The sequence below is a fragment of the Thunnus maccoyii genome, chromosome 2, assembly GCF_910596095.1.
Source record: "Thunnus maccoyii chromosome 2, fThuMac1.1, whole genome shotgun sequence".
Taxonomy (NCBI): domain Eukaryota; kingdom Metazoa; phylum Chordata; class Actinopteri; order Scombriformes; family Scombridae; genus Thunnus; species Thunnus maccoyii.
Window position 1 is genome coordinate 975,320 of NC_056534.1, and position 24,170 is coordinate 999,489.

General features: G+C 41.6%; 1 protein-coding gene across 1 annotated transcript in view; it reads left to right on the forward strand.

The window, feature by feature from the left end:
* si:ch211-126j24.1 (phosphofurin acidic cluster sorting protein 1) overlaps window positions 1-24,170 on the forward strand; it is a 26,148-nt gene continuing 1,978 nt past the window's right edge. The window contains exons 1-22 of the mRNA XM_042391110.1: window positions 1-345; window positions 4,424-4,511; window positions 5,301-5,390; window positions 5,702-5,827; window positions 6,347-6,509; window positions 8,633-8,724; window positions 8,930-9,013; window positions 9,279-9,338; window positions 9,745-9,896; window positions 12,894-12,987; window positions 13,383-13,463; window positions 13,581-13,669; window positions 14,844-14,973; window positions 15,816-15,920; window positions 16,019-16,119; window positions 17,150-17,304; window positions 17,395-17,505; window positions 20,545-20,647; window positions 23,234-23,276; window positions 23,705-23,750; window positions 23,907-24,000; window positions 24,112-24,170. The exon at window positions 24,112-24,170 is cut by the window's right edge and continues 138 nt beyond it. Coding sequence (XP_042247044.1) covers window positions 185-345; window positions 4,424-4,511; window positions 5,301-5,390; window positions 5,702-5,827; window positions 6,347-6,509; window positions 8,633-8,724; window positions 8,930-9,013; window positions 9,279-9,338; window positions 9,745-9,896; window positions 12,894-12,987; window positions 13,383-13,463; window positions 13,581-13,669; window positions 14,844-14,973; window positions 15,816-15,920; window positions 16,019-16,119; window positions 17,150-17,304; window positions 17,395-17,505; window positions 20,545-20,647; window positions 23,234-23,276; window positions 23,705-23,750; window positions 23,907-24,000; window positions 24,112-24,170 — 2,227 coding nt within the window. The 5' untranslated portion in view covers window positions 1-184. The remainder of the gene's footprint in view (window positions 346-4,423; window positions 4,512-5,300; window positions 5,391-5,701; window positions 5,828-6,346; window positions 6,510-8,632; window positions 8,725-8,929; window positions 9,014-9,278; window positions 9,339-9,744; window positions 9,897-12,893; window positions 12,988-13,382; window positions 13,464-13,580; window positions 13,670-14,843; window positions 14,974-15,815; window positions 15,921-16,018; window positions 16,120-17,149; window positions 17,305-17,394; window positions 17,506-20,544; window positions 20,648-23,233; window positions 23,277-23,704; window positions 23,751-23,906; window positions 24,001-24,111) is intronic.

The window sequence follows — 24,170 nt, forward strand, 5'->3', positions numbered from 1 at the left end:
GATTTTTTCTCAGTCTGCTTCTTCATCCACACTTGTTCTCTCCGTCACTGGGTGTTCTTGGATCAGCAGACCTCTCCAGTGTTGCCCCTCATCATCCATCCAGCCGTCCGTGTGTCTGATCGCAGCCCCGCCCCGCTCACGTCCAGCCGGCATCACAGCGACCAGCCGCTCCGGAGAGGCGACGATGGCGGCGACCGCGGACAGAGGAGGAACCCGGGGGGTGGACACGGCGGCGGCGGGGTCCGGCTTCGGTGCCGCCGGAGAGCCGGACGTCCGCGTCCCGGTACCGATGAACCTGTTTGCGACCTGGGAGATCGACCGGTCTTCTCCGAGTTGCGTCCCCAGGTAAGAGGATTACTGTTCGGAGAGAGCCTGAACATGGCGAGAGAAGGAAGGTGCTGCCCGCCGTGTTCAATGAGCTCCATGATAACAACATTTATATTACATATGCGCGCGCACGCGTGCTTTATGGGGATCAATGTGAGTTTCAGACCTGATGAGGACATGTTGGCAGCTCCTTACTTTAGGACAGACCAAAGGGCTGTTTGAGGATTCAGACTTGGTTTGCATTGTGTTAATTGGGGATAAAGGAAGTTCACAATATTTCCAATATGTTAAACCAGCAGTCAGGTGTCCATATGAACAGTGAAAGAGGTTTTCCTCGCTGTAATCATTCCTCCTGTTCATACTGGATATTAAAAGATCCCTCAAATGTGCTTTCAATGGAAGTGATGGAGGCCAAAATCCACAGTGTGTCCACACAGTCATTTAAAAGTTGATGTGAAGCTTATATGAGGCTTCAGCAGTCTGAGTTAGTCATATCAAGTGGATATCTCACTTTGTGTTTAGTGGTAATTAGGTAATGTTGGCATGCTAACACACTAAATCAACAGGGTGAACATGGTAAACATACCTGCTAAATGTCTACATGCATCCTTAAGTTGTGGTTCTGAGCATGTACTGCTCATTTTAGTAGGTAAACATCCAAAATCCTTATTGATGAAGGGCTTCACTGAGGTAAAATGGAAGAAAACTGACATGTTTGGGCTCAAGTGATATGTATTTTAAGGCATTCCTGTTTAGAGTCGCAAAATATGGGAGGAGGGAATGTAAATTCATACAAATAGAGTTTCTGTCAGACTATGAGAGTCTCAGCAGTTCTAGTGTGATATGAGTGAAGCAGACAGTTATAGTTTATAGTTTTACCAAAACGTACCCACTGATTTTTCATAACTCACTCAATCACTGATCTTTTTGTTGAGTTGTTTGTAAATCAGATAAACTGCTACTCATTTTCTTCTACTTTCTTAGTAAATACCTCACTAAATTAAAAAATTGCGGTGACGCAAAAGTCTTCTCCCCTGGCAGGCTGAATAAATGTCCCTCTGAGTCTTATTGTCTCAACATGATCATACTGTGCATTTTAAACCTTTTAATGTACCATTCACACTACAGGACTGAAATATTTAACTTACACAGTTTATATAATTGATTTTTACATGTTTATTTATGTGTTTTGTCACCCTGCCAGTCATAATCCACTGAGTCAGCTGCCTGTGAACATGTCCAATTCTGCCAAATATCAGTATTACTAATTTACATTTATATCCTGCTGATATCAGCGTCTGATCCCGGATCAGAAAAAGGTTTTCTCAAAAATCACTCGCTCCGTTTGACATTTTATGTGAGTGTTTGAATTCTGAGTCTGTAAATGTTTGCGGTATATAAATCCCCTTTAGAAAATCCACAATGGAACAAGAAAAGTAAAAATGTCTGTGACATGTACATAACTTTCTGCTAACAATGCAATGCAAACACATTTTATAGGAACATCTCCTCCTGAGGTGTGTAAAATGGTCTGATTTCAGTCTGTTTTAATGCTTAGCTTTTAGAGATCAGACAGTTTCTAATCCATTCAGGATGCATGAGGAGGCTCAGTGTAAATGGGGTCATCCCATAAAGTGACATTTGTTCATCCATATAAAGTAACCGCCCCCGTTGGGTCAGTCCAATGTTCATCAGTAGCTCCCAGAGCTTCTCTCTGTTTTCTCTCTTCGTGCCCCTGTCGTTGCACACCATGAAACACAAAATGCCTGATTACTGAGATTTCTTTTCTTTTTTTTTTGTCTTAGAAACACAAGATGTTGGTGGTCTGTTGTTGTTTACTCTGTCAGTTCTAGCTGAAAGTCGGGGAGCCTGATTTGAGCAGTTTTCTGGGATTTTATGGGTTTTGTTCAGTTAGTTTTGGAAATCAGTTATTTACACAGAGCAACTCTTTATATTTATGATAAATTTTATTAAACAGAAAGAAGCTTTACTTCAAAATCTGTCACATTCTGTTCATTCTTCAGTATTTATTTGTCCTCGCTGTCAATGAAAAGCTCAAACTGCTCAGAAGCTTCTCCTCACTGACCAGTGATCAGACGAGTTTGTACAAAAACAGAGGAACTACATCTCCCAGAATGCTTAGGGAGACTTTGACCTGATTCCACTGACCCTGGATCAGCAGCATCGTAATGGACTTAAGATCAGAGAGACAAGACAACTCATGACATCACTGATTGCATCACATTACAGCAGCCAATCAAATCCAGATAAAAACATAAGAAATGTATATTGAAGATGAATGATACAGTTAATGATGAGTTTTCTCTCTCTTAGCCCGCCACCTGTCACCTGTTGCTGGGCAGATTAGCACCAGAGGGACCATGTGGGGTTAATGAACTGGACCAGTCACAGATAATCCTCTTAAATAGTCATGTTCCCTCAGGAGGCGACAACCTGTCGTTCTTCACAGCAAAGATTACAGCAGAGTGATTCAGTCAGTAGCAATAGTTCAATTATTGATTTGGTGATTATTATTATTTTTTTAAACATTTTGTTTTAATGTTGTATGTAAATGATATTCAGGCGTAGTCGGTGGTGATTCGTCGTGTCTACTGGAGTTCCTCAGGGGTCTATTTTAGGATCATTCAGTTTCTGTATCTGAGCTGAACAAGAAAACAACAAGCTCCACTTGTTCCCTTACGTTACGTTATAGTGAGGTTTTCCTCACTATCAGCAAATCCCATGAAAGTGTTTGTCCGTCTCTCAATACTTTCTTTCTTCCCTACAACGTCTGTGGCTCTCAGATCCAAGCTCATCGGTTCCTACTGAAGACTTTAAAAACAGCCAATAAATATATTGTTTCATGTTTAGAAAAAAGTCACAGTAATTTCTGCTTTTTAAGAAACAAACAGGAGGAGAAAGTGCTTTTTGTTGGGGACTATTTTCAGCGGCGGATGAATCCACATTTGGTGCTCTGGATGAGTGTTTCTGGCAGCAGGATGATGTGTGTGTTCATGGTGATGAAGGAACGTGGTATCCTTAATATCTCATAGGTCCTTCAGGGTGCTACCACTGTACAAAATGAAGGCGACACTAAGCCAAGGTTTTATTGACAGAGTCTAACTGTTTTCCTTTGTCGGGTAACAAATGGAAAGTTTTCCCTGTTGATGGCGCCAGTGAAAAGCCTCATCAGGCTTAACTGAACTCTGTCTGTCTCAGCTCTACTTAGACTCAGCTGTGCTTTAAGCTAAATGTTGAGATGTGGACATGCTGATATTTTGGCATTTGCAGACTTTAGGCATTAACTTTTAACATTGACATTAACATGAACAATTTAGCTTGCTAATGTTAGCTTCTTGACATGTAGTTGAATTTACTTCAAGGGTATCCTGTCTCAAACTGTGTTGGATGAAAAGTTGGACCAGCTGGTGGCACTAGAGGAAAAGTCAGAGGACCAACATCAGTAGGATTCATTCTCTGGAGATGATATAAATAAAAGTAGTGGAGCGACTGATAGAAATAATAACATCTCCATCCCTGTAGCTGCTAGCGAGGCTACAAAACTGTCATTAAGATATTCTCACAAGTTCAGTTTTTACTTCATAAATCTGAATGAATCTTAATCTTTAATGTAACATATAGTTTACATTACATACATTAGAGTAACATCTGTATCAGTCCATGGTGCAGAAAAACACCTGTGAGATCAGAGTGCAGGTGTTAGCAGTATTAGCAGTATTAGCAGTATTAGCACCTCCTGGCTGGTGTTGACAGGAAGCTGCGCTGTGAAAGATGAGTCCCTGCATGTTCCTCAAAGAATGAGATCCCAGGAGGACCAGGTCAACAGTGGATTCAACATTCAAGTATTGAACTCATCACCTCTCCACCATCAGTGCCCTAATTCCCCCTCAAGGCCCTATGGGTACCTGAGTTTTTTAGAGATTCTCAGACCTTGTTGTCCTGGAGGGTCCGGTCTGGTCAGTTCAGACAGAGATCTGGCACAATGCCCCAGAGATCTGGCACAATGTACGTGTGTGAATACATTAATAAAGGATGTTAATGTGATTCTTTGTCCTGTCTGATGTGTCTTCTCCAGGTTGTGCAGTCTGACTCTGAAGAGGTTGATGGTTTTGAGGGAGTTGGACAGAGAGCTGAGCTCCGTTGTCATCGCTGTGAAGATCCAGGTGAAGCACTTTTAATCTGCAAAGTCTGTTCAATAAAACAGTTGGTGATAATAAATTAGATTTATATAGCGCCTTTCAAAACACCCAAGGACGCTAAAGAGGACGTATTTATCAAACTGCTGAAAGTCAAATTTTGGACTTCAGTTGGAGATAAAGTAAAAATCCTTCACTTTTGCTCACATATGTAATAATAAAAGCTATTTATCAAATTTCTTACAACTTAAAAATGCTGTTAAATGTCAGAGAGCTGCGGAGGTGTTCAGGTAGTTCAGAGTAAATCTTTGACACACAGGTGAGCTCACACCTTCCTGAGTGGCACAAAATATCTGTTCAATAGTTGTTGAGATATTTCAGTCTGAACCAAAGTGGAGGTCTGACATTGCCAACAAAATTCAGCTTTATTTAAAAGTTTCTTAAAACTTTTCCTAGTGTTTGTCATTGTGGATGTTATGAGATAACACTATAATGAGATACAAGATAATTTCTTGGTCTATAAAACATCAGAAAACATTGATAACGACCATCACAGTTTCCTGCAGCCCAAGGTGATGTCATCACATATCTTAAAACCCAAAGATACTCAATTTACTACAATATTTAGACAAACAAAATCAACAAATCATCACATTCAAGAACCTGAAACCATCAAATGTTTGGCATTTTAGCGATTAATCAGCTATTTGTTGCAGCTCTGTGTGATAAAATAACTCACCTGGCTGGATAGTTTGCACCTGAACATGAATAATGATCTGATCTGATCTTGTGTCCGTCTTCATGTTCGTCTCTCAGGGGTCTAAACGAACTTTGAGATCCAACGAGTATCTTCTTCCTCCGGACGGCCTGATGGAGACCGACCTGGAGCTCACCTTCTCACTGCAGGTCACATGTTTCAACATTTCTTCAGCACATTACTGCTCCCCAGAGGATCAATCATAATGATTTCAGTGGCAGCATTGCCTTTCTTTTGGTGCTACCCTCAGGACAAAGGTTTCACTTCTAGACATGAAAAATCTAAATCTAATGGACAGATTGTCATTAAATTTACTGAGTATATTCAGGCTCCCCAAAGGATGAACCCTTTTGTTGTCTGAGATGTTTAGTTTAATCACACAGATCACTTATTGAATCGTATTCTGTCAGATGAGTAAAGATTGTAAAGTTGTGTGAAGTGCGTCCTCTCTGCTCTTTAGTATCCTCACTTCCTGAAGCGAGATGCGAACCTTCTGCATGTGATGCTGCAGAGGAGGAAGAGGTACAAGAACCGAACCATCCTGGGCTACAAAACCCTCGCAGTGGGAGTCATCAACATGGCCGAGGTACGACGACGGGAAGTAGGATGTCAGTCGGTCCAGACCAAAACATCTCAACCATTGTCATGAAACCACTCCGCCTCAGCATCCACCAGTAGCCTCTAGTTAGCTGACGAGGTCAGAGGTCAGAGCGTTGAAGCCAAATAACAACACTGTTGACAACCACGTTGTGATCTGTGAAGCAGTAGAACACACGCTGTAGTTTTCCTCCTGCTAATATTAACTATTCAGGAAACACAGATACCAAACAAAGATGCGTACAGTCTGTAAAACCCTGCAGCTACAAACATTTTATCAGTCTGCTTTAAAAATGTGGTTAAAACAGCTGTGAACAACAGTGAAATGTGTCTGTTGAAGATCAGACTGTTTGAAACATTTAAACTCTAACAGCCTGCAGGGTTGATTAAACGTGAAATGATTGATTTTTTTCTTTAAACAGTGATAATATCACCTCTGTGTGTCTGTGTGTGTGTGTGTGTGTGTGTGTGTGTGTGTGTGTGTGTGTGTGCGCGCGTCCTGTCCCAGGTGATGCAGCATCCGACAGACGGAGCCCACATCCTCGGTCTCCATAGCAACCTCAAGGATGCTTCGGTGCGTGCGGCGGAGCTGAGTGTACACTCTCTCTCCAGCCAGCCAATCGAACAGGAGGACACAAGCAGTCACCATGGCAACAAGACCAAGGCCTCCGGTAGGAGAACAGTGAAGCTGACCTTCTGTGTGTCTGGCAGTATGAGCGTCAGGCACAGGTGCTCGTTACATATCGGCTCCTGATTGGTCGGAGAGTGCACATGACATTTCAGAGAGACAAACACACAAACACTGAACTGCACTGAAATTAAATAAGTGACAGATTAAAGTGCTGCTGACGTCCTCTAGAGGCTGCAGAGTTCATCATAGCCACAATATGAACATCTTGACATATCAGTCCAAACAGTCTCACCAGTACTGGAGCTAAAAGCCTAAAGTTGGTCCTGATAGCAGCTCGTAGGACCATGACAAAGTTAAACAAAGAAATGTATTAAGCAAAGTTTGATTAATTGACTACATAACTAAACTGCAAAAGAACATGAAGTGTGGAGGTCAGTGGGGTCAGTAGTGTTGGGTGGGCAGAGGGAAGATGCTGTGAAGAGCAGAAGGACAAAGTAAAACAAATGCTGCCACATAATAAATAAATAATTAATGATAATAATAATAATAATAATAATGATAACAAATGGGTTTCTGCAGGGAAGGAGAGAGAACACTTCAGTGCACGTTCACACAGTGCCAGGTAGTAGACAGGTGTGTCCTCCATTTGAAATATACTAACACGCACTACACTTAATGCACACTTCTCTTAATACCGCCTCATATTCAGAGCCAAGCGTATCCCACAATTCACCACAGTATATGCAGTGATATAGTTGGTTTTAGAACCGACAATAATCAGTAGACATGAAGAGGATGAAGTTTATGACACATTGGAGCTCACCATGAATTATTAATGCCAAAACACCACAGATAGCTATTAACAATTATCTGTTCTTCTTGAAGCACTGATTAACCATCTCTGGACCAAAAGCAAGCAGTGAATTAATTAAAAGAGCACCACACTAGTGTAAAGGTCACAGAGTAGAGAGAGAGTAACTGCAGGTCTTGAAAAGTCTGAAAAAGCATTGAATTTAGTTTCCACAATAAAGCATTATATGTAATTATTCCACATTAAAACGTCTAAAAACAACTAGACCTGTGTTAAATATGTTGTTGAGTTGTGTATTTTCAAACCCAGAGAAATCTGTAATTTAATCAAAGTAACGGACCGTTTCATTTGGTCGCCTGTCGATGGCGTCCTACCTCCTCTACCAAAGAGTAAACACGCACCAGATGCATACGGCGGCGCTGTGTTTGTCCGCTACAATGGCGTCTACCAAAGATTAACTTACACACATACAAGATAATACATCGGCGTTGTGATTGTTCCACACAAACTGTTATAAATTGACTTTTTATTCAGTTTTAAGCCACATTTTCATGATAAATTTAGGTGGTTTTTAACTATATCTTTTAGCCGGAAGAAGGATTTTAGTCATTGGACGTCTGGATCTTAAGTTATCAGAGAAATAAACTGGACAAACGTTAGCAGCAGCTCGGCTAACAGCCCCTCCAGGAAGTCCGGTGGTCACCGTACATCGTTAGAGAAACACAGATTTTTTAGGTGAAACAGCTTTATTCAGTGTTTTTACCTGTAATCTCCAGGTCCGTTTGTTCTGGAGAGGAGGAGACCTCTGCGGGTAATTCGGCTCCCGATAAAAACATCCTGAATGATGAACACTGGAGTAATCCTATCCCGGTGAAGCTGGTTATTTAACAACGAAGACAACAACTCTCATGATCCCTTGCTACTTCACACCGTCATCACACTCCGTCTTTTGTTATTGTTTTGATTGAGACGCCTAGCGGCTGAAATTACATATTGTGCGTTTAAACCTTCCTGTGCAAAGGAGTTGAATATCATCTCTTTCCTGCTGTAGACGTTCAACATCTATAAACTACAATGAGACGTTGCTGCAGGAAGCTCATCGCTCACTGCCGACAAGAAGACAGATTAGAGAAAACTTCAATTCATTATTTTTTTTAAAATTGGTAAATCCATCCATCTGCTTTCTGCCTTTGTTCCTATGTGAGTTAAGGTTGCATAATCAGGAATTATTGATATGTGCAGCTGGGAAATGCTGTGAACCCTGTCAGAGGTCACCAAAATGTTTTGGATTCTTCTCTGAGCAGCTTTATTACTTATAAAGTAATAAAGAAACTGTTTGTGTCTGTTGACAGATCGATCTCCTGACATGGAGAACTACTGGGAGGACGACGACGACAGCTTCTCCTCCGAACAGGAAGGAAGTGATGACGCGGTCGCACCTCAGGTGATTGACAGCTCAGGGTGTCTGTTCACACAGCAGCACACATGTGGCTCATCTACACCTCACAGTACAGGTGGAAGTAATAACACTGATGACAGCAGAGTCCTGGACCTGCGGCTATGATTAAAAGACCACTGTCTCTTAAAGGACATCAGAGGATCATCAACGAATTGTAACATCCTCAGTTTGTCCTTTTGTTGTGTCTCAGGACATGTTCGATGATGATGATGATGTCCAGGGAAAAACGAAGAAGTCTCACAGGAAAATGATCCGAACAGCCTCCCTGACTCAGGTGAGGACCAATCAGAGCAGCTGTCAGCCGCTCCTGAATATGTTTTGTAATTACTGATTAATTACTTCCTATTCGTTAGTGGAGCCTCCTCTGAGTTCATACAGCAGAGTTTACTTCAGTGTGTCAGTGACATTTATTATAACAGCAGCATCATAACGAAGATTTCAGGTTCAGTTAAAAGTTCACAGTTGGATCAGATGAAGAAACTGTACAAACTTTATTAACATTGTCTCTATTTGTTCTGTTTTTTCTTTCTGTTGTTCAGCAACCAAACTTCAAACAGAAGTTTGTGGCTCTACTGAAGAGATTCAAAGTCACTGATGAGGTTTGTACTCAACGCCGTCGTCCTCTGGAGGAGCTAAAGGCTGCAGATGCAGTATTTAAACAACAGCATTTTAAAAGAGGAAGGAAATAAAATAGTGAACTGTTTTAAATGTAAATTAAGTTAAAACAGAATAAATTTATATATACTGTATGTACAAGTGTAATATCTGAGATGTTCTGATATAGAAAATAACATCATTGTGTTTAGGACTGTAACTAATAATTATTTTCATTATTGACCAAGATAGTATATTGATTAAAGTTAATGACTAATAACCTGTAAATCTTATATCAGTCCTGCTCCTTCATTTTGCCGCCTCATAAAACCTTAAATGTGAAGAAAGCAATATCTTCCTGGTTTAATGAATTGTCATATAAAGTGTCATTGATCAGCTGGTGTGCTGCAGGTTCTGGACTCAGATCCGGTGGGTCAGAGTCAGGAGGCCGAGGAGGACCTGGACCTTCTGTACGACAGTCTGGAGGTTTATAATCCCAGTGACAGCGGCCCCGAGCTGGATGACAACGACAGCATCCTCAGCACGCCCAAACCCAAACTCAGGTCAGTCTGAAGCCACAACACAACAGTCATTATACTGCAGGGAATACTGGACTCTGATTGGCTAGAAGGCTGTTACTAGGCAACAGCATCTATGGTCTGGCTGGAGTAATGTTTATTCAATAGGTTGACAAATGTACTGTATTTTCTTTTAACAGTATGAAGTGAGACGTGACAAATGATAAATAACGTCTTCTGCAGAAGCTTTAAAGGGTCTCAGGTTCAGGATACTGCAGCTGTTGATCAGGATTTTCTGTTTGCTAAAAGAAGACTAAACTAAACTAAAAACAAGACAAAACAAACATATACAAATATGCAAGAATACACAATGATTTCTTAACAAAAACAGATACTAATTTATGCTTAACTTTCATTTTTTGTCACTGGGCTCTGATTGGCTCAACATTGTGAAGCAGGTGGTGGAAGTTTGGTGACGTGGTGACTATTTGTGGAACTGGTTTGATGCTATAATCCACTGCAAGACACAAGTCGACAGTTTGGAGTCGGTATTCCTGACTTCCAATATAAATGCCTCCCAGTGCATCTGCTCAGGAAAACATGAAGGCCTGCAGCAAACAGATGTTTGGAGGGTCATGAACATGCAGGTTTCATTCCAGCCCAACAGTACAGCAGTTGACAGTAATTGATTAAAATTGATGAAAAGCTCATCCTGCTACTGTTCACTGTGTGGTCCGCCATATTGCTGTGATGTCAGGTGCGTTTCTGTCGGTGAACTCAGGCTAGATGGATCTTGCCTGAGTTTCCGACTTGGAATTCTACTTTTAATGACCGTTCCGTTGCATGTTGCGTTTTTTTCCAGGTTCCAAGTATAATGGTGTTACGACCCACTAAAAAAACAGCTCGCCCACAGAAGGCCCAACATAATTAAGAGTCAGGATTTCACAATGATTAAGCAAATTTATTAACAAAAAAACAACAATCAAACAACAAAAGCTGGTGAGCCGGCCAAAAAGAACAAAAAGTAGAGGAGACACCCAGACCAGACCTAAATCCACATAGCAACTAAGCCAAACAGAAATTAAAGCTGCAAGCAGCGTTGGTCGGGACCTCGCACTCTGGCCCGTCGGGATCAGATCATTTTGCTTTTTAAAAATGAGGGATATTTCTTATAAGTGTGGTGTGCTTTTATTTTGAAAGTGTGATTGACATGTGTACTGTCAGGTGTGTAGAGACAATAAGTAACTGCAGCTGGACACAGAAAAATACTCATATATATATGAATGGAGAGTGTGAGCGAACCCACACCTTTTTGAACATTTACTGCTTCCACATAGTTTTAGATACAAACTACATTTGAACTTTAAATGAGTCACGAGACTTTGACCTACAAATCTTGAATTTACATGTTTTTTCTATCTTTTATTGTTTTTGAGATATTAGAGTGTGAGTTTTAAAGTCTTTTCTTGCTCCTCCTGTGATTTTATAATGAGTGTGTATTGCGGAATGTTTCACAGCACTGAGGGAGTGACATCACCAGGAGCAGTTGGAGAGGAGGATTTTAGAGTACGCTTCTTGTGAAATGTCCTCATAAATCCCATGACTTTGGCCAAATCTTACATTAAAAATCATATTTTTTAGTAGGAAATTTCATGGCGAATCCATTGATACAGGTTTGAAAGTGGTCAGACTTATAGTTTAGACGTCAGAAGCTTCTGTTTGACACAAAGTTCATGCCCATAGATTGCCTCCCCATTGGTTTACATTGTAAGGGTGATGTGGCACTGCAACTTTCAGGGCTTATTAAATCCAAACCATTCGAGTTATTACAAAGTTTTTAACAACTTTTTTCATAAGTCATGTATTAAAGTTTGAAGCCGATACCATTAACACCTTCGGAGGAGATAGTGTTTGTTCGGGGTCCAAAATCGGAGCAAAGTCTTACTTTGAAAGTCTGATTGTGGACTTCCAGTTGGATTTAGGTCAGGGTCACTATATGATTTGTAGGTCTTGATGAGACGAATAATTGAGTTTTGGTTTGATCTCTTTACAACATTCCTACGGGCCGTGGTGGCCATTTTAGTTACATAGGTGGCACTAGAGAGCACATTTTGGCACTTTAGGGGTTAATTTTTACATTTTATCAAATTTTTCACCAGACCTGATGTGTGTGCCAAATTTGGTGAGTTTTTGAGCATGTTTAGGGGGTCAAATTTAGGGTTTAAGTGGCATAATAATAAAGAAAGAAAGAAACAAACAAACAAACACACGAAAAACAACAGGGTCCTCGCCCTTAGGTGAGGACTACTGTTTTACAGTAGTCCTCTGCCTTTTGGGCTCGGTCCCTACCAGACTCACCAACCCAAACCAAGGAATAACAAATGCAAAGCTAAAACATAACAGAACAAACACAAGAACAAAACTGCCGCTGCTCAGGCTGGAAAATGGAAAAGAGAGAGACCAAGCCACATTCCTTCCCTCTTTATAGGCCCTCCCCTCAATTATCCTCTCAGGGCCACCTAGGAGAGAGCACAAACAAATGGTATGTAACAAATGGATTGCAGCACAACAGCTCATAAGAATGAACGTGGGCTATCAAACGAACTAACGAGTTATCCAGTTCTCCTTAACACATCCATCCACGGGTCAGTGATGCAAATTTGCTGTCAGAGTTCACCAAAGTTGAAGAAATGAACTGATTTGAGTCCAGAATTTCCCAAATGTCGCTGTCATAATGCCATGTTCACATCATATTTTACAACTGTGAAATGTCTTGTTTTGTCCACAACACAAAGATATTCAGTTTACTGTCATACAGACTAAAGAAACTCAGCTGTAAATGTCTGCAGGTACAGTAAGAACTGTAGGTTGTGTTTTAATAACTGCACAGGTCTGAATTAATGAACCCATTAAATAAAGCTGATCACAGTTTCAGCTCACTGACAGCAGGAAGCTGACTATGGATCAGTGTTAGCCTGTTTCCCTGCAGACCTGCGGTGGTTGTTGTTGTGTGTAATCAGATGTGTTGATATCTGACCACAGGCCATTCTTCGAGGGAATCTCTCATTCCAGCTCTCAGACTGAGATCGGGAGTCTTAACAGTCAGAGGAGCCAACAGAAAGAGCAAACTGCAGCTGTGAGTACACTCAGACAGTAACAGATTCATCATATTCACAGTAATGAGGTGATGTTTTAGAGAGGACTGTGGTGCTTTCAGGAGATATTTACATGAAATTACATTTCTCTGTTGATGATGAGCTCTGTTTACTAAAATTCAGTGTTTAGGAACAGAAAAAGACTTTTAACACCTCGAACATCTGAAATCTCATCATCATCAGCTCGTCTTGGTGTATTTATTAGTCATTACTGTGGACTTCAGAAAGCAGAGCTTGTATTTCACCCTCATTGGACAGTATGTGAGTCCACCTCAGTAGATCAGACACAGTGTTTGCAGAAAATGCAGAAAACAACTGTTGGATGGATGATTACAACTCCGAGTGTGTAACTGCTGTCTGTTGTTGTGAACCACAGACTGAGCTGCTGTCTCCGGAGCGTCCTGCCACTCAGGGGCCTCGACTCCCTGACGAGAGAGGAGAGGAGGCCGGTGTCGGGGTGAGTGTCCACCTCAACCAACATGGATGTTTGTTTCAGGATGTCACACGCTTATAGAGACAGTACACACACATACACACACACTGCTGCATCTTTATTTTCTTCTCCTCTCCACAGGAATTTGAGGAGGATGTTGCCATGGGAACAGATGCAGGCCCAGCCGCCAAACTCTGTAAAACTGAGTCCCAGATGCACATGTCACCGAGGTACTTTTACCTGTCTGTCTGCTCTCTCTGCAGTAAGACAGAGGCTACGTCTCAACTCTCTTAAATTGCATCCACATTTCCCTCACTTGCGTCTTAGTCCCTGCCACGGAGGATGCAGGAGAGATGCAAGGAAACCACGCGAGGAGAGAGGAAATGAGGAAATATGTTTTTAGAGAAATGAGACGTCCTTTCCTCTGAAGCATCATGTGAAGTGACGTCTGTTTCTGATGACGGCGGCAGCTGTTTCATCTCTGCAGCCTGTTACCTGTTTAACAAGCACCTGCATATGAATAAAAACCTGCATTCTTCATTTATACTGTGTCCTGCTCAGAGGCACAGGAACCATTTCTACTGGCAGAATACGTTTATATTATTTATTCATTATTTGTGTCTGTATTTATTGATATTCTGATTGTGAATGCATTGTTTAATAACCCATAATAATATCTGAGTGTCTCTTGAAGAGTGGAAATTATTTATTGGGCTAAACGTTTCAGGGAAAATGGAAATTATATAACTCATATCAAACCTGACGCTCAGGAATTTTCAGCCTCACATGTGACTGAATGGAAATGATGATAAATTATATAAAACATAAATGTGTTTAAAGTGTTTCTAGCCGACAGACAGACTCTCCCTGACTTTAACTGTACCCATAATAACAGTTAACAGGAGAAATAACAATATTCTAAAACAGATAAAATATAAAACATTGGAGTGATAAACTTGAGTTTAATCTGTAATCTGTCTCCACTCAGTGATGTTGTGATGTATCAGTTCAGTCTGACCAGCTGCAGTGTCCAATCATTAACTGATATCCAGTAAGGGGGCGTCGGCCAGTAAAAGACTTCTGTGACGCTGCTCTCATGTGTCCTCGCTCCTCGGAGCAGAAATAAGAGCCCTGAGACAGCCTTCAAAATGTCGGACCAGAACGACTTCTGCTTCGAGTGAAGATCAAGGAGCGAGGACAAATCAAATAAAAGACTTGAGATGTACTGTCTGTCTGCTCTTTCTGCAGTAAAACAGGAAGTCAGCTGTCTGTCTGCTCTTTCTGCAGTAAAACAGGAAGTCAGCTGTCTGTCTGCTCTTTCTGCAGTAAAACAGGAAGTCAGCTGTCTGTCTGCTCTCTCTGCAGTAAAACAGGAAGACAGCTGTCTGTCTGCTCTCTCTGCAGTAAAACAGGAAGTCAGCTGTCTCGCCATCCTTGGAGCGTCTCCATGAAGGACAGACAGAACTCCAGAGGGACAGACAGGACCAGCAGTGTGGACAGTGAGACGTCGTCTGACTTCAGGACGCCTCCACAGGTCAGAATGTTTCACCGCCAGATGTCACTGCTGTTGGTTGAAACGTAAGCACAGTGGCTCAGTGGTTAGCGCTGCTGCCTTGCAGCAAGAAGCTCATGGGTTCAACCCCCGGCCGTCCCGTCTCCTTTCTGAGAGGAGTTGGCATGTTCTCCCTGTGTTTGTGTGGGTTTCTGCTTCCACCATCAAAGACATGTATGTCAGGGTTAATACTCCTGTCAGAGTCCCTGACCAAGGCTCTGGTAAAAAGAACTGGAGTTGGTCTGAATACCTGCTGAGAGGTTGTTGTGTTTCTCTGGTCTCTGTTAATGTCTGTATGAGGACATTTAGAACATTTTGTAATAATGTGAAAACAATTAGGGAAAGTGAATGAATGTAGAACCTTTTTAATAGCTGGTACATTTTGAAAAGTTTAAACATTTTTGGAATGTGAGACCATTTTGGAAAGAGAAAACAAAGGACAGGTTAGTAAGCAAGGAGGATCTAAAAATTAATGCCACAAATAGTTGTTATTGATCAGTCAACTTGATCCAAAGTTGAGTAAACAGCAGAAAGTAAATTAATATTTGCTGTGAGCAGCTTTGCCTTTAAAACAGCAGCAGTTCTCCTCAGTGTTTCACAGTTCTTCTTCAGCTGCTTCTGTCTCTTCATGTTAATCCCAGACTGAGTCCATGAGATCAGAGACTGAAGATGCTTCTTCTTCTTCGTTTAGACTTGGTCTTACAGTTCAGGTCCAGGCTCAGGTCCAGGTCCAGGTCCAGGTCCAGGTCCAGGTCCAGGTCCAGGTCCAGGTCCAGGGACAGGTTCAGACTTGGTGATGATGTGTGTTTGTGGTTTTTTTCCAGGTTGCCAGGAAGTCAGTTTTGGATCAGCTGAACCACATCCTGTTCTCTGATGATCAGATTCCTGAATCCATCATCCTGATCAGCACCACAGACTGGCAGGGACAGGTCCGTCTGTCTGAGGTTCATTCTTACTCACTATTATGATTTTAAAAAACCAATAACTGGAACCAGTATCTCCTCTCTCTCTCCCTGTCTCTCTTCAGTATCTGTCGGAGCTTCTTTTCGATCAGCCAATCGTCTGCACCGTCTCAGCAGCTGATGTTCAGGCCGCCTTCAGCGCCATCATCAGCCGCATTCAGAGATTGTAAGAAACATCAGCTTTTATTCATCAATATGTAATCAATGACCTCATCTTATGTTCAAAAGAAGATAGTGTTGGTGAAAACCTCACCTCAGGTTCACACTGACACAGACCACCCAGTGCTCTGTAGACCCGAAGCAAAACCTTAAAGGACATGTGTCTTAAACCAACAGTCAGTCATCAAAAAACCTGTTTTTCTTGCTGTAATCATTCCTCCTGTTCATACTGACCAGTAGAAGATTCCTTCATAATGCACTTACAATGGAAGTGATGGGGGACAAAATCCACAGTCCTCCTTCTGTGCAAAAAATGTATTTAAAGTTAATCTGAAGCTAATATGAAGCTTCAGCGTCCAAATGAGTCAAATCAAGTAGATATCTTTCAACGTTACAGTCTTTTTAGTGCCAAAGTTCCTCTTTTTGTTACTATACTTCCACCTGCAGCTCAACAGGGAAACACTGTCCGAGGAAACACATTCGAATTTGATGCTAAAAAAGACTGTTTTTTAGACTTTTAAATGACTGTGTGGACACACTGTGGATTTTGGCCTCCATCACTTCCATTGAAAGCACATTTGAAGGATCTTTTAATATCCAGTATGAACAGGAGGAATGATTACAGACACCTGACTGCTGGTTTAACACACTGGGAACACTGGAAACACTGGGAACTGGTCTTTTAAAGTCAGTCCTGTAATGAACAGGAGCCAGTGGAGCTGTTTGAGTACTGGGGTGACATGATTACATTTTTTGGATACTTTGGAGACAAAAGCACGAACAAGTGTTTGATTCTGACTGAGACAGAAAGCCACTTTGGTGATGTTGCTGATGTGTGAATATATTAATATTAATGTCTATATATTCCTCATGGTTCTCTATCAAACTGACTCTTGGTTGTGGTTGTCTTAGGAATCCGTACATGAACTCAAAAGGGGAACAGAAAAGGAAGGAAAAAAGAAGGGGGATAAAAGAGAGAATAAACGAAGGTGTCGGTAGTGAAAGGAAGGATGACTCTGCTGTGGTTTGTTTTGCAGCTGTAACTGTAACTCTCAGACGCCGCCCACTGTGAAGGTGGCGGTGGGCGGAGACCAGAGCTACCTGAGCACCGTCCTCTGCTGCTTTGTAGAGCAGCTGGCCAGCAAGACGCCTGATTGGCTGAACTACGTCCGCTTTCTGATCCTCCCTGTTGGTATGCATGACTCAGCACAGACAAGCTATCTTTTGTCTTTTCTGCTTGTCATGAACCTTCTCATGATGCTCCGTGTGTTTATGACCTCAGGACACCACCCGCTGGCAAAGTTCATGTCATCCCTGGACAGTAAGTTCAGCAGCCTGTTCATGGACACCGGCTGGAGGGAGCTGTTTGGACGTCTTGAGCCGCCTCCTCTCGGTAACGGTACCTTTATTTATCTAAGGGAGGACGAGACACAGACAGTGTGACCCCTGACCTCCACCTCGACCAAATCCTCTCAAATTTAAGTGAGCAGATAAATATAAAATTTACCTTAAGTTACACATAGTAAGTTTTTCTCTGGTCTCGTCTCCAGACACCAGTGAAAAAACACAAGATATCAACTGATCAGAGTCTCGTTTCCCCAGAACAAACAATCTTAGAAGTTAAGAGAGTTTCTATGAATGATCTTAATGCTTCTGCACGTTTCCCAAAGCAGCACGTTCACACCGTTAAGTATATTTGTATATTTAACTGTCTTAACATATAGAAAGTAAAGCAGCTGCAGCTGGAGGCAAACGTTACTCTGAGTTTCTAAGATTCATGAATATGCATCATTCTGACATCATTTCTGTGTCAGTCGACCAGAGGGCTGCACTACGAAGCTAGATTAGTGGGTTAGCGAGGTATGTTGAGCCTAAAGCCAGGGTTTTCAATGTCACGAATGTGGCTCTCTTTTAACCTGGGTAGATCACCATGGTAACTGATGCTGCAAACCTAACCTGGTCTGGAGCAGGTTGTGTTCCAAATTTCGGCTTAAATCGGCAATAAAAGTGCCGCCATTTCACCAACTACCTGATTTTTTTAATTAACAAATTTACATGATCAGCAATTTTCTGCCAGCATTCCTCTCTTGCCTTATGTGCAGAAACAGTGTTGCTTTTTGCTGTGATAATGTATTTATATTCTTCATTGCTCTCCGTTATAATGACCTGTCCCTCCTGACTGAAGTAGGCGACACGCGATCAGTCTATTTTGCGCGGAAAAAGAGTCAAATGACGCCAAACGCCCCCCTTCATGGGGACGCGCACAGAGCCTGAAGCAGAAAGCCTGGGTTAACAGAGAAAGTTCATAACCACCGTCGTGATACCACTTATCTCTAATCCTGAGTTTAGAGTTTGTCGAGCCAGCTCACATAAAGAAAGCCTGGATATGTTGAACTTACTTCGAAAACAACATACACACCATAAATAAAAAAGAAACCTGAAAATATCCCAGCAGGAAAGTTTCAGCCAGAGTTAGTTTTATTTTATTCTTTTCTAATTTACACATTATCACTCATTTCATGTCAAACATCATTTAAATCCTATATGTATATGTGTATATATCATCAATATATATATATATATATATTTGTGTGTGTATATTATATCCTCTTCTGATGTGAGATGTTAAACATTGTTAAAGTTCCAAAACGTGAGGTGAACGTATGTAGAAATGTTGCCTGCAAGTCAAAAGTCAGGGCTTCTACTTAATGTAAACGCTTCATTTGCAACGTTTTTTTACTTTCCCAACGAAATGACATCATCTCATCAAATGTCCATAGACGTGTGTCTGTTCTGTAATCTGATGCTGAGATTGTTGGTGCTGCATTAAGGGCCAGTGTAAGATAAATATGGTTTTAACTGTAAATCATGTCCTAGTAGAGCCCCAGAATATAAATATATATTGTATTGTATAATATGTTGTTTTTCGTGTGTTTGTTTGTTTCTTTCTTTCTTTATTATTACGGGACTTAAACTCTAAATTTGACCCCCTAAACATGCTCAAAAACTCACCAAATTTGGCACGCACATCAGGTCTGGTGAAAAATTTGATAAAATGTAAAAATGAACCCCTAAAGTGCCAAAATGTGCTCTCTAGCGCCACCTATGTAACAAAATGGCCGCCACGGCCCGTAAGAATGTCGTAGAGAGATCAAACCAAAACTCAATTATTCATCTCATCAAGACCTACAAATCATACACTGACACCCCTGACCTTAATACAACAGGAAGTCTGCAATTAGCCTTTCAAAATAAGACTTTGCCCCAATTTGGGACCCCAAACAAACGCTATCTCCTCCAAGGGTGTTAATGGTATCGGCTTCAAACTTTGATACATGACTTATGACGCTATGCTGAAAAAAGTTGTTAAAAACTTTTTAATAACTCGAACGGTTTGGATTTTATAACCCTGAAAGTTGAAGTGCCACATCACCCTTACAATGTAAACCAATGGGGAGGCAATCTATTGGCAGGAACTTTGTGTCAAACAGAAGCTTCTGACGTCTAAACTATAAGTCTGACCACTTTCAAACCTGTATCAATGGATTTGCAACGAAATTTCCTACGAAAAAATGATTTACACTCTAAGATTTGGCCAAAGTCATGGGATTTATGAGCAGATTTCACAAGAGGCGTACTCTAAAATCCTCCTCTCCAACTGCTCCTGGTGATGTCACTCCCTCAGTGCTGTGAAACATTCCGCAATACACACTCATTATAAAATCACAGGAGGACCAAGAAAAGACTTTAAAACTCACACTCTAATATCTCAAAAACAATAAAAGATAGAAAAAACATTCAAGATTTGTAGGTCAAAGTCTCGTGACTCATTTAAAGTTCAAATGAAGTTTGTATCTAAAACTATGTGGAAGCAGTAAATGTTCAAAAAGGTGTGGGTTCGCTCACTATCTCCATTCAAATCACACTTTGACCAGGTCATGTGGGTTAAAAGTCTTTTTCCTTTTCTAAAAATAGACTTGATGAAAATTAGGAAAATAATTTGTTTTACACACAAACTCATCAAGAGTTTTCAATTTACTAATTGAAATTCAAGTGAATGGGCCCAAAACTTTCATGATTTTGATGACACAGGTGTGAGCAAGACAGATATGCCTCACCCTGCAGAAAATTCTCATCCTGTCAATCAAACTTTCAAAATAAAAGCACACCACACTTGTAATAAATATCTATCATTTTTAAAAAGCAAAATGATCTGATCCCGATGGGCCAGAGTGCGAGGTCCCGACCAACGCTGCTTACAGCTTTAATTTTCGGTAACTTTGTCTTTATACCGTGTGTGTATGTGCCTGTAGTTTTCACGGTGGATTTGGAGAGAAAGCTACAAATAAACCAGTTGCAAGAAAGCCACTTGTGTTTGTCTGTGCTTGGAGGGAATTACATATATGATATTCTCATGTGTTTCTGTTGGCAGATCCTGTTGGTGTTGCCAGTCGGGTGTCTCAGTATCTGGCTGGAGCTGCAGTTTCTCACCTGTGTCCGATCTCAGAGGCCATGCTCACCTGCAAACACAAGAGGTAGTTTTGTTTTAAAGGATCATTCTGGCGATTTTCTATATTTTTCCTTCTTTGTGATATTGTGATATGTAGCACAACAAGCTAATAGAAATGCTTTCCCGCACATGCTCGGGAAAGCGTCTGCCTTACACAGAACTACTCTCTGGAGACTGAAAACATGATGCTGTTATTAGTCTTTGGAGCCGTTTCTAAACAAACTGACGTGACCAAACTCTTCATGATGAAGGAACATGTCACCCAGTGCAGCGGTGTTACTCACTGATGTGTTTTTAATAAGATATATCAGGGTTTGATACACACACAATACTTGTTAGTAGATCAGTTCATTGTTGGTTTGGATCCAAACATGAAGACAAATATAGAAAATCACCAGAATGATCCTTTGAACTTCAGAATACTGACGTTACTTCATCAGCTTTTTAGTGCACAATAATAACGAGATAAATGAAAACAAATATATTTATATGATTTTAAAAGAACGATGGAGGGTGTAGAGTTGATGTTTGTTCTCCAGAAGTCAAAATATAAAAATCCACCGAAGGAAACGGCACATTTTTACTGTGTTCATGAAACTTTTCTCTGCTGTCTTTTCTTTTACTTGCATTCAAGGAAGCGAAGTGTGCATTTTGATTTGTACTAAAGGTATCTCTCACCTGACTCTGCTGCCATCTCTTCCTTTGACCTTTAACCTTTAACCTCCTTTGACCTGCATGTGCAGCCGTTCCTCTCGTCCTGCCTGCTGTTTGTCTTGAACTACTAACCTGATTCACACCTGCGCTGAAGGTTTATCTGTTTATTGAAGGGATACTCACCTGTCTGTACTCTCACCTGTCTGTGCTCTCACCTGTCTGTACTCTCACCTGTCTGTACTCTCACCTGTTTTAACTCTCACCCGTCTGTACTCTCACCTGTCTGTACTCTCACCTGTCTGTACTCTGTACTCTCACCCGTCTGTACTCTCACCCGTCTGTACTCTCACCTGTTGTAACTCTCACCTGTCTGTACTCTGTACTCTCACCCGTCTGTACTCTCACCTGTCTGTACTCTCACCTGTCTGTACTCTCTCCTGTCTGTACTCTCACCCGTCTGTACTCTCACCTGTTGTAACTCTCACCTGTCTGTACTCTGTACTCTCACCCATCTGTAATCTCACCCGTCTGTAATCTCACCCGTCTGTACTCTCACCCGTCTGTACTCTCACCTGTCTGTACTCTCACCTGTTGTAACTCTCACCTGTCTGTACTCTCACCTGTCTGTACTCTCACCCGTCTGTACTCTCACCCGTCTGTACTCTCACCTGTCTGCACTTTCACCTGTCTGTACTCTCACCTGTTGTAACTCTCACCTGTCTGTACTCTCACCTGTCTGTACTCTCACCTGTTTTTAACTCTCACCTGTCTGTACTCTCACCTGTTGTAACTCTCACCTGTCTGTAATCTCACCCGTCTGTACTCTCACACGTCTGTACTCTCACCTGTCTGTACTCTCACCTGTTGTAACTCTCACCTGTCTGTACTCTCACCTGTTTTTAACTCTCACCTGTCTGTACTCTCACCTGTTTTTAACTCTCACCTGTCTGTACTCTCACCTGTCTGTACTCTCACCTGTGTTTAACTCTCACCTGTCTGTACTCTCACCTGTCTGTACTCACACCTGTTGTAACTCTCACCTGTCTGTACTCTCACCTGTTTTTAACTCTCACCTGTCTGTACTCTCACCTGTTGTAACTCTCACCTGTCTGTACTCTCACCTGTTGTAACTCTCACCTGTCTGTACTCTCACCTGTTGTAACTCTCACCTGTCTGTACTCTCACCTGTCTGTACTCTCACCTGTTGTAACTCTCACCTGTCTGTACTCTCACCTGTTGTAACTCTCACCTGTCTGTACTCTCACCTGTCTGTACTCTCACCTGTCTGTACTCTCACTTGTTTTAACTCTCACCTGTCTGTACTCTCACCTGTCTGCACTCTCACCTGTTTTAACTCTCACCTGTCTGAACTCTCACCTGTCTGTACTCTCACCTGTCTGTACTCTCACCCGTCTGTATGATTGTCTGTTTTCGGTGTTTCTGATGAGACATTTTGAAGCCTGGATTTTGGATTTTCTGCGTTTTGTTACGAGAAACAGAAACTCTGAGTCTGATGAGACCTGCGAGTAGCAACCAGAAGGATTGAATGTGATAGGCTGAGACACCTGTCAATCATGTAAATACAATTTGTCTAAAGAGTTGTGAGGTGTGAGGAGCCACTGAGTGTTTTTCCTCACTCTCTATTCCCATTTCAAATATTTTTTTAATTGATCTCCTTGATGTTACTGAACACAGAAACTCAGGACTCTCCTGATAATGTTTTTGTTTCTGAGAAATCACGTTTTGGCTTGTTATGTAAAAACCAGTTGGTTGGTTTTCCTTTTCACTTTAATACAGTGAGAGTTTTATTACAGCAGCATCTAGTGGACGTTAGAGGAACTGCAGCCTCTTAAAGAGAAAATCTTTTACATCTACATTTACTGAAGTTTTAATTTGTGATATTTTCATGTTTGTTTTGCTGCTTATTGTTTGATTCTGGACTCTTCTTATTCTTCAGCCCTGACGATGACTCCTGTCAGAAGTTTGTTCCTTTTATTGGGGTAAGAAATACTGCAAACTACTACCGTTACTACATGTATTTATTTACTCTAAAACTACTACTACTACTACAGTACTACTGCTATCTAAACACTGTTACTGCTATATCAATTATTTGTCAGTCCCTCCAGGAAAATCCAATTTTGCCATTGCTACAATTAATGCAAATTCAAGAAATCGCCGTAATATTTGTGAGAGCTACAGTCGTCTGAAATAGAGTACAAAGTTGCAGATGATGTCACAGCCTGTCCTGCAGTGTGATTGGCTGAGTTTCCGGTGTTGTTGATGCGCTGAGCTCGTTCTCGAATCTTTCCCAAAACAAGATCATTCACAATTTCCTCAGAGTCGGCCATGTTTGCACACAATGTAAACAAACCCAGCAGAGTGTGGCGTGATCAAACTGAAGCTGTGTGTTTGTGTCTGTTCTCAGCTGGTGAAGGTCGGCATTGTGGAGCAGAACTTCCTGTCCACCTCAGGTAGACCCCGCCCCTCCAAAATGCCCTCTGACCTTTGGATCCATCTCGTTCTTTATCTTTGTTAAATTGTTGGTTAAATAGAAACAGAACTTGAAGACACATGACGGCAGAGTCAGGTGATCCAGTCTTTCATCATACCTACATCTCTCTCCACAGTTGACTCTGATGACATCATCCTGGGATCTCCTCCCGCCCAATCAGGAGCACCGATCAGCATCACCTCCACGCCTCCTCCCTCCCCCTCCACCAGGTACTTCCTGTTTTCAGCAGGACAGATTTTGACAAAATGGAAGCTTTTACTCCCTGAGTCATAACCACTTCTCTTCTGTGTCTCCTCCTCTTCCTCCTCCTCTCCCTCCAGCTGCCCAGGGGAGGTGATGGGTCTGCAGGTGGACTACTGGAGCAGCCAGGGAGGAGGAG